This window comes from Eurosta solidaginis, chromosome 1, assembly GCF_040869045.1.
Source record: "Eurosta solidaginis isolate ZX-2024a chromosome 1, ASM4086904v1, whole genome shotgun sequence".
NCBI lineage: Eukaryota > Metazoa > Arthropoda > Insecta > Diptera > Tephritidae > Eurosta > Eurosta solidaginis.
In genome coordinates this window covers 274399415-274411586 of record NC_090319.1, presented here as the reverse complement: position 1 = coordinate 274411586, position 12172 = coordinate 274399415, and the positions used below count along the sequence as shown (strand labels likewise).

The following is a 12172-nucleotide window of genomic DNA, read 5'->3' as shown; positions in this document are numbered from 1 at the left end:
TTGAAATATTGTTTAGGACTGAAACGGAATTATTTTTGGTATTTCCTGCAAGCATTTTGGAATATTTTTGGATCATTTTGGGATAGTTTTCTAGAGCGTTTCGGGACTGTTTTGGAGTTTTTCGGGTAAATTTTGGAACTTTTTCTGGTAATTTCGTGTCTATTTTTGGGATATGTATTCTAGGATTATTTTTGTTAAGCTTTCGGGACGGTTGTCAGAATAATTTTAATATTACTTCAGAAACGAAACGTTTTAGAGTTCTGTTCGAAATAGATTTTAAACTATTTCGAGAGTATGCTAAGTTGTTTTTTGTTTGATAGTTTACTGCGAAAAAATTTCGGGATAATTTTATACAATTTCAGAAAATCCCAGTAGAAAGAATGTATGTGAACGTAATGTACATCTTTATTGCGTCCCTGGGCGTATGGGATAACATGGAAATGAAAAAGCAGAAGCGTTAGCTTAAAAGGCCTATTTCCATGAATCTTATAACGCAGACGACTCTATTAGAATGAGCAATATTAACAGAAGGCGAGAGTTGCACATGATCAATCAAGTAGGAAAGGTACCAAGCGCGGTTCTACAATGTGTCAAAAATCATGAACAGATGTTACAACCTTAGCCTAACAAAGTCATTCTTATCATTAAAAAAATAGGACTGTAGGTTCATGAATGGTTTTATGACTGGATACTGTCTTCTTGTGTCGCATGCTTTTAAATTAGGCTTCATCAGGGATAGCAAGTGTAGGAAGTGCGAGTTTAAGGGTTAAAATTCTAGCTATTAAAAGTGGCATAGTTATCAAATGTAGGAGCAGCAAATAGCACACGTTATAGAAAGCTTCTAGTATTTGTCAAGAAGACGGAGTTATTTTTAAACAAAGGTCTTGGTTTTTGATAGAGTTATTCAGTTTGGTTGTTGACCGAAAGTCTGGTAACACTATGAACACATTCTGTCTATGTCCTCGCAAATGCTTAAAGGAACGATCTTTGTTAAAATTTTCCGGTGGTTTATTTTTTGGCCCTATTATTCCAGGGAGAAAGATAAATTAATTCATTTATTAACTTGTAAATTGGTGTTTAACCGCCAAAGCGATTTTGGTCGTTGCATAACCAGTTACCCCAGCTAACTCAGTTTCACGATAGCTGACGCATTTGGCAGCACCATGGGAGATCAAGCTTTCCTTCACCTGCCTCAACCACGTATGAACATATGTAAGAGGCTGAATTTACCAGATGTACGACCAAAGTCAGCTGTCGGGGAACAAACACACATACCAACATACCAAAAATAGAAGCGCTATTTCTATTTTGCTGGTATCTTTTTTTGAATACATACATACATCCATATACATATTGAAAGAAAAGATTTCTCGTACAATTTTTAGCGAACAGCCACACGAGCTGCATTTTCCACTTGTGACTTTTGTGTCACATTTTTTCAAATTTCGCTCTCATAAATTTTTCACAACGCGCCTAAAGACATATAACTTCAAAAATAAAAATTTGAGGACAGTGAGTGTTTTACAATTTTTTTAAACGTCACTAGGCTCTCACCGGTTTTATCTTGTAATATTTGTATCATAACCCATAACAACAAAACTGATAATTTTAACGAAACAAAGCATTTTGATTTGACATTGTGATGTGACATTTTTAAAAATAATATTGTTCAGAAATTAATGGTTAAGTAATGGCACAATCACAATTGGTCATAGCCGCCTGCCAAATATGGGTGAACAATGAAACTAATTACATAAATATAATTAAAATAACAAAGAAATAACTTTTATTTTTATGTACTTTTATTGATATGTATTGTTTATATTGAAATATAAACTCACACTATGTACATACATAAGTACATAGCGTATATATGTACATATACGGTTATTCAAGGAATTCCAGCTTCGGCTTAAAAACTGTGATTAATAGTCGCGCTGTAATCTTTTTTATACCCAGCTGTACTTGTACACAGGGTATTATAACTTTGATTGGATAACGGTTGGTTGTACAGGTATAAAGGAATCGAGATAGCTATAGACTTCCATATATAAAATCATCAGTATCGAAAAAAAATATGATTGAGCCATGTCCGTCTGTCCGTCCGTCTGTCTGTCTGCCCGTTAACACGATAACTTGACTAAATATTGAGATATCTCCACCAAATTAGGTACACGAGCTTATCTGGACCCACAATAGATCGGTATTAAAAATGAGCGAAATCGGATGATAACCACGCCTACTTTTTATATATATACTAGGCCGGGTCGATTTGTGGGGAGGCAAAAAAATCGCCCATTGCTCTGTGAAAATCATATTCTTGGGATAAAAATAAGAAACTTTGCCGAAGGAACCATACCTCTAAAACGAATTCTGGTGTCCCCCAATTTGGGTCGAACTTTTGGGTAGGGTCAAATTTTGAAAAATCCCACTGATTCATTTAGAGTGCTCCAATCGAGTCCAAATGTATGACCGACCCCCACTAACTTTGGAGGCCCGACCCACCGATGCCAGTGGCACATCCCCTGGAACCCCCCTGGGGGTTCACCATACAAACATTTCAAAAAATCGCCGGTTTTGCATTTTACATGAAAAAAATCAGCGAAATGCCTATTTTTTTTCTTTTTGGAGTTTATTTTTATCTTTAGAAATTTATATAATCAGACCATATGTATGTAAATGAAAAATTAATTTAACTTAGTAATAGAAAAGAAATTTAAAAAAATTATTAGAAATTAGCGTTTTTACAACCCTTTTAAAACCAAGGCATCACTGTGACACAATTGCAGATCGTAAAATTGCTTGTGTTGTTTTTTTTAAGCCACCACAAGACACAGCAGGTAGAATTGAAATTACCATTTCATTCTTATTACCTCGTCTCGTAGACCATATATAACGTAACAGTTTTTGTGAATGCATTAAGTCGTTGTGAAGAAATCAAAGTGTCAAGTGCTAATTTCAGATAAAAAAATATTTCAAAAAAAATAATAAGTGAAGTGACCATTCCAAATCAAAAAGTTTACAATGAATCCACCATCCTCTACACCGCAAGATGAAGCAACTACATCAACAACTATCGAAAACCCAATGACTCATATACCCAAGCATGATGTTACTGATCTTAATTTACTAACCCATCTGGTTATCCTGAGATATTATTTTTTCTTAGGCGAACGTGCTAAAACAGAACAAAAAATGTTTTCCCATAAATCATTTACAATTCAAGTACAAGATAAGTTGATTGGAATTTGGGAAAATCTTGGTATGGAAATAATGCTGAAAAAAAGTGTATTTAATAAATTGAATAAATTGCTTGACAAGTATCAAGAGCAAATCAAGAGAAGAAACAACACCCAACAATTTACAGAGTATGTAAAATCTCTGGAAACAATTTTTTACATTGGAACATGTAAATGCGATTTGAAGGCAGCTCCATGTGCATGCGGCTGGATTCCCGAACGCCTCAAAGAGTTCATGCACGATCAACATAATCAGAGAAGATAACAATGGATGCATTTATGATGGAAACTGAAGAGCAAGGAGCAACGTCTATGTCATCAATGCCAACATACCAAGATCCCGATGATTCAACATACGCACCGCCACCGGTTCAAGAAGATATGGATAGAAGCACAAGTTCACAATACACAGAGAGATACGATTGTATTAACTTTACCTTGGTATGTGACAGATTTGGTGTGCCTGACAGAGTAGCATCAGCATTGGGAACCGCTCTTTTGCAAGATTTTAAAATTAAAGATAAGCATGGGAAACCTCTCATCATGGATAAATCGAAAGTTCGCAGAGAAAAAGAGAAATGCAGACCAGAAGTGCTTCGTAAACGGTTAGATGATACCAATTTGTTAGCGTTTTCATTCGATGGCAGAAAAGATGATACTTAAAAAAATAAAAAAAAGATGATACTTTAATAATAGATAAAATTGATGAGAAGTATCATACTAGGATGGTAAAAGAACCTCATCTTGTTATTTTGAGAGAACCCAATTCTGAATTGATTGGTTACGTAAGACTGGAACATGAAACCGCTGAATACAAAACAACCAAATTAAATGGTTTTTTCAACGATAAAAATATATCACTGGATGCATTAATTGGAATATGCACTGACGGTGAGCCAACAAACACTGGCCCACACGGTGGAATTATACGACGATTCGAATTGCTGTTAAAAAGACCATTGCATTGGTTCGTTTGCCTTCTACACTTCAACGAACTTCCGGTTCGGGATTTGTTTGAAGCTTTGGATAAATCAACCAGCACTGGACCAAGATGGGCAACCGGAAAACTGAGCCGTCAAATCGAAACTTGTGAAACTCTTCCGGTAAGTTATTGCTATCACTCATTTATTATAATTGTCAACCATTTTTAATTATTTTATTATTATATATTTTCAGGTGGTGGACGGCTTCCAGAAAATTGAGTTGCAAAATATGCCCCCTGCTCCAGACAAAATTGAATTTTCCACCGATTCGAAGTACTTATACGACATGGCCCATGCAATTTCTAGCGGCGTGGTTCCGGTGGATCTGGCTAACATCAAACCAGGGAAAATTGTACATTCTCGGTGGCTGACCAAGGCCGCTAGATTATTGCGATTATATGTGACAACGGAAAATCCAGATGCAAATTTAAGAATTCTGGTTGAATTTATAATTAAATGTTATGTGCCAATGTACTTCAATATCAAGTATTACAGCTCTGTCGTGTACGGCGGTGCATTATTTTTCAAGTTCATTGGTTGGTCACGATTTTTAGAACCTCGTTTACGCAAATTTGTCAATCAATTAAAGATAATTCATATTATGCGCATTCGGGAAATATCTTTTTATCAATGTTGTTTGATGATAGCAAAGAAAAGCGCGGCTGTGCCATCAAGAAAATTCTACGCTATCGAACCGATGTTGACGAGCCAATGGAACGTAGGGTTTATAAAAAATCAGATATAAACTTTAGTTGCACAAGTTATATGGAAATTATCAATTTGAATGATATAAATATCGTATTTGAACCACCGTTCACGCGAATCATTCCGTACGATACATTGAAAGAATATTTAAATCAAGATTATCCACCGTTGATCATTAAACCGTCACACATACAAGGAATGGAACGACATGTTCAATTGCTAGCTAGCGTTTCCAAACGGATTATCCTGGAAAATGTAGAGGCTGTTATGGCGACGACATTAGAGAGCCGTGCGAAATTGCCCAGACTTGAAAGTAAAAAAGACTTCAAACAATAATTTTTTTTAGTTTCTTTTCTATAACTCCCTTAAATTAATTTTTTCATTTACATATGTTCTGATTAAATAAATTTCTTAAGAGAAAAAATAGATATTATTATAAATAAATACTAAATATTATTATAAATAAATAAATAAAAATAAAGAAAAAACATAGCAATTTCGCTGATTTTTTCATGTAAAGTGCAAAACCGGCGATTTTTTGAAATGTTTTGTATGGTGAACCCCCAGGGGGTGTGCCACTGGCATCGGTGGGTCGGGCCTCCAAAGTTAGTGGGGGTCGGTCATACATTTGGAATCGATTGGAGCACTCTAAATGGATCAGTGGAATTTTTCAAAATTTGCTCCTACCCAAAAGTTTGACCCAAATTGGGGGACACCAGAGTTCGTTTTAGAGGTATGGTTCCTTCGGCAAAGTTTCTTACTTTGATCCCAAGAATACGATTTTCACAAAGCAATGAGCGACTTTTAAATCGACCCATTATATACCATTTTGGGAAACACAAAAACCTGATTATTAAATAAATAATACACCTAGAATATTGAAATTTGACGTGTGAACTAATATTGTGTAAAATGGGCGTGGCACCGCCCACTTGTGATAAAATCAATTTTAGATATATTATTAAACATAAATCAAAAATCGTTAAACCTATCGTAACGTAACAAAATTCGGCAGAGAGGTTCCCTTTACTACAAGGAATACTTTGAAGAAAAATTAACGAAATCGGTTAACGACCACGCCCAATTTTATATAAAAGATTTTTAAAAGGCTCATGGACGAATAAAATAAGCTATATCTATATCAATGGTATTTCATTTCCCAACTGAATTTATAACAATAAATAGGAAAAACTTCAAATTTTAAAAAATGGGCGTGGTACCGCCCCTTTTATGACTAAGCAATTTCAACTAAGCAACTCGAAGAAAAATTAACGGATCGTAATAAAATTGGGTACAAAAGTTTTCCCTATAGCAGGAAATATTTCTAGAAAAAATGAACGAGATCGGTTAAAGACCACGCCCACTTTTATATGACAGATTTTTAAAAGGGTCATGGACGAAAATAATAAGCTATAGCTTAGCGAAAAAGAGCTTTGTATCCATCGAATTTTACTTTCTTTATTGAATTAAAACATTAAATTGGAAAACACTAAAATTTTTGAAAATGGGTGTGGCACCGCCTCTTTTATGACTAAGATATTTTCAATGTTCCGAGAGCCATAACTCGAAGAAAAATTTACATATCGTAACAAAATTGGGTAACATATTTTGCTCATAGCAGGAAATATTTCTAGTAAAAATGGATAAGGTTAGTTAAGGACCATGCCCACGTTTATATAAATGACTTTAAAAATGGTCGCAGACAAACATAATAAGTTAAATCTTAGCGAAAAATCGCTTTGTACCAATCGTATTTTGGGCCATTATAACAAAAAATGGGAAAAAATTAAAATCTTTAGAAATGGGCGTGGCACTGCCCCTTTCTTACAATGCATTTCCCAACGTTCCTGCAGCCATAAGTCGACGAAAAATTCGGTGCATATGTATGCCTTTTAACAGGAAATATTTTCAGTAAAAATGGACTAAATCGTTTAAATCGCATTTTTTTATATAAAAGATTTTGTAAAAGTGCGTAGACGCAGATAATAAGTTATTTCTAGTAAAAGTTTGAAAATATTGTTAATAACCCTGTCCTTTTTATACTTTTTTTTTATATACTTACTTCCAAACAGTAGGGAAATCCTCATATCTGCAGGAAAACTGCATTATTGCCCGCTAAAAGTCATGGGTTTTAGCCTCTGTATCCTTTTTGCTTCCCTTAAACGAAAATTAGTTCAGAATAGAACCATATGTATATGAATTATTGCGCAGCCTTGTAACACTACTAAGCGCACACAACAAACAACAACAGCATTTCAAGTGTACAGCTGTGTATGTAATGTTCGGTTTCACCCGAACTTAGACTTCCTTACTTGTTGTGTTGTATTGTTGTTTAGCTTTTAATATTTTTTAATTAACAGTGCGCATAACAATTTACAATTTATGGCTGTTTCACACTCCGGCTGGATATGTATTTGCCTTTTCACCACGTTTTTGATTTTAGGCGCCATACCTATCAGAAGTTAATACTTTTATCTACTTTTATTTGTAAGCAAAGCAAGCAGGAAAGCAACTGTGCTGAGCTTCATTCGAAGGATACAATTCCTAGCCTCAAATCACGATATCGCACAGTGGTCGATTTGGTTTCGATATCGGCGAAAAAATAATAACTCTCAAAGTAAATGAAGTACTTTATAACATTTCTTGAGAAAATACGACATCAGGATGCATTGAATATCTCGCACACCTAGATCAATAGGTAGCTAATTTAAAAAACTGAAATTTCGAATTTATGAGTAACACTTGGTTTCCTAATTCAATATTTACCGCATATACTTTACTGAAATACTGTATACTCGATTCTCAGGTGTGCAATCTAGGTGTGCAATGTTAGAGCCGACTTAAAACCACAGAGCCATAGATTCGATGTAGCAAGAAAAAAAAACTTTACAATGGCAGTCTGTGGTGGAGTATTTTCCCCGGTTAATAAATTAATAATAATAATGTTGAGAGTGCATTTTTAAGATGTAACACAAAATTAACAGATTGGAAATGCTATTCGTGTGGTTGTTCGCTGTGAACTATACGAGTATATTTGTTTTGAGTGGAACTTTCACCCCATAACATTATGCGTCACATACATACAGCGTTGTCAAATATTTTTTTTCCAATTCGTCAGACGCCGCCCAAAAAATCATCAAAAATCGTCATGTATACGGCAACAACCAATAACAACCAAAGTTGAATTAGGACGAAGTTGAGTTATTACCAGGGGACGTACGATTGTATTCGCCGGATACCAAAATGAGATTGCCGGAATTCATTCAACAATATTAACTTTGAAAGCGCTTTTCTGAAAATTGTCTTTGATTGCTATTTTTTGTTGCCACATACAATATATAAAATCGTTTTTAATTCATTTCATTTTATTTTATAAATAACAAATACGTCTTAAAAGATAAATTTTTTATTACATACAAAAGATACTTGTTTTAAGTCATTTTAACAATCATTTTTCTTTTGTTTTCCTCCTATATTATTTTAGTTTCTTAGTTATACATTTTCGCGTTCATTTTTTTAGCATATTTATTTGCGGTTCACCATTAGGACAGGAAAATTTATTCAATTTTAAATAATCTTGGGCTAGCAATACTCCTTTTAATGTATCAGTTTCCAGACGGTTTCGGATTTTTGTTTTGTTTAAATATATTTTAGAAAAAATTCGTTCTAAATTCGCTGAAGAGTGTGGCAAGCACATTAGATCTGCAACGAATGCACATAAATTAGAAAAAGCGTTTATAGAGTCAGCTCTTTTGATAGTAGAAATAGTTAAAAAAAAAAACTTCTGGAGGAACCTTAGAAATGTCTTCAAAATATGTCTTAAGTTCTAAAAACTTTAATTCCCTATACTTGCTATCAATATCCTGAACAATTTTCTGATCGATTGTGTGCGAAAAATGTTTTAAGACCATATGGAAAGAATCAATTTTTTTCCAGCAACTTCTTTGGGATCCATCAAACTTAAGTTTTGTAGAACAACATTGTTAAAATCAAAACGCTTTCTAATTTGATCACACAGTTCAATATAAAAAATAATACAATCTTGTCTATCGCATAAACTCCTATATAAATCTGATCAATTTGCAATATATTTGAAATGTCGTCTAATGTAATACATTCCGGCTTTACAAAATTATACAATATACTTAAATAAAGTCTTTTTATTTCTGAATACATATTATGTACTTGAAGCCCCTTCACTCTGGAAAATTGTGTTAACTTTATTAATATTTTGAAGGATATACTTCAGGATGGAGAGATAAATTTCATTCATATCATCCAAGGTATCAACAATGGTTTTTGCACTCTCCATTTTGTCAACATTAACAGCGAAGTTAAAAAATATTTTTAATGACTCATAAAGTTCTAATACTCTGTATACTAGTGCCTCTAAGGATAGCCAGCGAGTTTGACATGAATGTAGAATCTTTTTTGGCTGCAATTCCAATAGCGCAATTATATTTTTCAACTGAGTAGGTACTTCTCTGAGAACTATTGGAAACGTAATTATACACATTTCGCACCAATGTTTCTACACTGCTGAGTAGCTTTATGCAGGCATACGAAGAGCAAAGTGCCAAAGAATGATACATACATTTAAAAGTAAATAAGTTAGGAATTTCTTTTTCAAAAATTCGGGCGACCGAATGCTTCCATCCGGTCATGTTATTAGCTCCGTCTGCAGCAAAATGTAGCATATTTTTAGTATAAGGTAAATTATAAATTAAAAATTGCTTCAAATAAATGTTTTCATACATTTAAAGCAATAAGGGTAATCCCCTCTTAAAAACTCATACAAATAGACAACATTCGTGTTAATTCGTTGTAGTTCTATAAATGGAACAAAGCAACAACACCAAGTTTCTCTGAAACCGCCTTTCCAACGCATAACTTTACCATATGATGCCATACGAAGTATGGACTGTGAATAAAGAAAATATGCAAAGAAGGCAATTGGGAGAAGGTTTACAACAACTAAGGAATGCCATGGCTGAATGCTTTTGTAACACTTCAACCATCGCAGGAGTGCGGGTTCAAATCCTACTCCCGGGAGAAAAGGATTTGAAGAGATTTAAAAGGTATAATCGAAACAGCTGTCGCCTTGTCCGCTCTGTTGTTGCTGTTGTTGTTGTAGCAATATTTCGCCCCACCTAATAGCTGCGACCGATCACAAATTGTCATCAATATCCTCTAACGGGAGTCCAAAGAAACTTGCTGTTTCGACAGGGTGGACCATAATGAAAGGAGTGTTAGAGGCGTTGGTTCCACATCACAATTAAAGAGATGGTTGGTGTCATGTGGGGCACATTGCAAGCGGGGCATACATTTTGTATGTCGGGGTTGATTCTGGATATGTAAGAGTTTAACCTGTTACAGTATCCAGAACGAAGTTGAGCCAGAGTGATTCACGTTTCCCTGGGGAGTATGCGTTCCTCTTCCGCAAGTTTTGGGTACTGTTCCCTGAGTACTGGATTCAACGGGCAATTCCCGGCATAAAGGTCCGACGCCTGTTTGTGGAGTTCACCAAGGGCCTGCTTGTGTTTTTTTTTTTGCTTCATACGGCTGAGTTCTCAGGTACCGTATTTCCTCAAAATGCTTACGGAGATGACTCCTTAAGTCCGTAGGCGGTGTTGGCTCATCAATCAGATGTCTGTTGGGATGCCCAGCTTTCTGGGTATTCAACAGGAACTGTTTGGTTATCATCTCATTTCTCTCCCTGGTGGGGAGTATTCTCGCCTCTTTATTTAGATGGTGTTCTGGGGACATAAGAAGACAGCCCGTGGCGGTTCTGAGCGCAGTATTTTGGCAGGCCTGTAGCGTCTTCCAATGGGTAGTTCTTAGGCTTGGCGACCATATAGGGGACGCGTAGCATGCAAACGGCTGGTCAATTGCTTTGTATGTGGTAATGAGCGTTTCTTTGTCTTTTCCCCAAGTACTGCCAGCAAGGGATTTGAAGATTTTATTACGGCTCTGGATTTTCGGAACAATTGCGGCTGCATACTCACCAAAATGTAAATCCTGATCAAATGTCACACCCAAGATTTTGGGGTGTAGGACAGTCGGTAGCGTAGTGCCATCGACGTGGATGTTCAAAATGGTCGAAATTTGGGAGGTCCAAGTTGTAAATAAGGTCGCGGATGATTTAGTCGGTGATAATGCCAGGTTTTGCGAGGAAAAAAAAACTGGAGAGATCAGGGAGGTAGCCGTTTATTCAGTTGCAAAGCTCATCGATCTGTGGGCCCGGGCCTGTGGCCATTATTGTACAGTCATCGGCGTAAGAAACGATAGCAACTCCTTCCGGTGGCGAAGGTGGTTTTGATATGTAAAAATTAAACAAAAGTGGGGATAGGACACCACCCTGTGGCACCCCTTGTTTAATTCTTCTTTGCTTTGATGTTTCGTTTCTCAATTGCACCGATGCCTGCCGACCACCCAGATAATTTGCGGTCCACCTTTTAAGACATTGGGAAGGGTAGACCCTTCCAAGTCTTGCAGTAGCGTGCCATAGTCGACCGTACCAAAAGCTTTTGATAGGTCTAGCGCTACGAGTACTGTTCTATGGTGGGGCTTCTGATTTAAACCACAATTTATCTGGGTGCTAATGGCATTTAGCGCGGTGGTGGTGCTATGGAGTTTTCCAAAGCCATGCTGATGACAGGCTAGCTGCAAATTTGCTTTGAAGTAGGGGAGCAAAATGGCTTCAAGCGTCTTGGATACTGGCGATAGGAGAGATATCGGGCGATATGACTCTCCTATGTTAGCTGGTTTCCCAGGCTTTAGTAGCGGGACCACCTTGGCCCTTTTCCATTTTTCGGGTATGACAAAGGTGGAAAGAGACAGATTGAAGACATGTGCTAAATATTTGAAACCCTCTTTCCCTAGGCTTTTAAGCATCGGCATGGCTATGCCGTCTGGGCCCACTGCTTTGGATGGTTTGGCATGACCGATGGCATCCTCAACCTCTTTGGCGATGATGGTAATTGGTGACGCGCTGAACTTATGATTACGTGCGTGTCTGTTGGCCCTCCGCCTATTTTTGTCGACCGTAGAATGCATTATGTATTGTCGGCAGCGAGCGCTTGCGCATTTTTTCGCATCCGACAGCACTTTGTCGCCAAAGGCGATGGAAACTTTGTCATTGTGCCTAGGCGGATTCGATAGGGTCTTTACAGTGAACCAAAGTTTACCTCCACCGGCAGAGAGGTTACAACCGATTAGGGGCTCCTCGCATTTCGCCCGCTTGTG

General features: G+C 36.5%; 2 protein-coding genes across 2 annotated transcripts in view; both read left to right on the top strand.

The window, feature by feature from the left end:
• Kul (Kuzbanian-like) overlaps positions 1–12172 on the top strand; it is a 454968-nt gene that overhangs the window by 130368 nt on the left and 312428 nt on the right. The window lies entirely within an intron of this gene.
• LOC137243203 (uncharacterized) lies at positions 3806–4970 on the top strand. Its single transcript, XM_067770601.1, has 2 exons — positions 3806–4342; positions 4416–4970. Exons 1-2 carry the CDS (start codon positions 3965–3967, stop codon positions 4965–4967), a joined length of 930 nt encoding a protein of 309 aa, XP_067626702.1. The 5' UTR covers positions 3806–3964; the 3' UTR covers positions 4968–4970.

Excerpts from the sequence above, each read along its gene's own strand:
- LOC137243203 (XM_067770601.1), top strand. The coding sequence starts at position 3,965 with ATGGTAAAAGAACCTCATCTTGTTATTTTGAGAGAACCCAATTCTGAA. Across the intron at positions 4,343-4,415 it reads AAACTTGTGAAACTCTTCCG|GTGGTGGACGGCTTCCAGAA; the intron begins GTAAGTTATTGC and ends ATATATTTTCAG.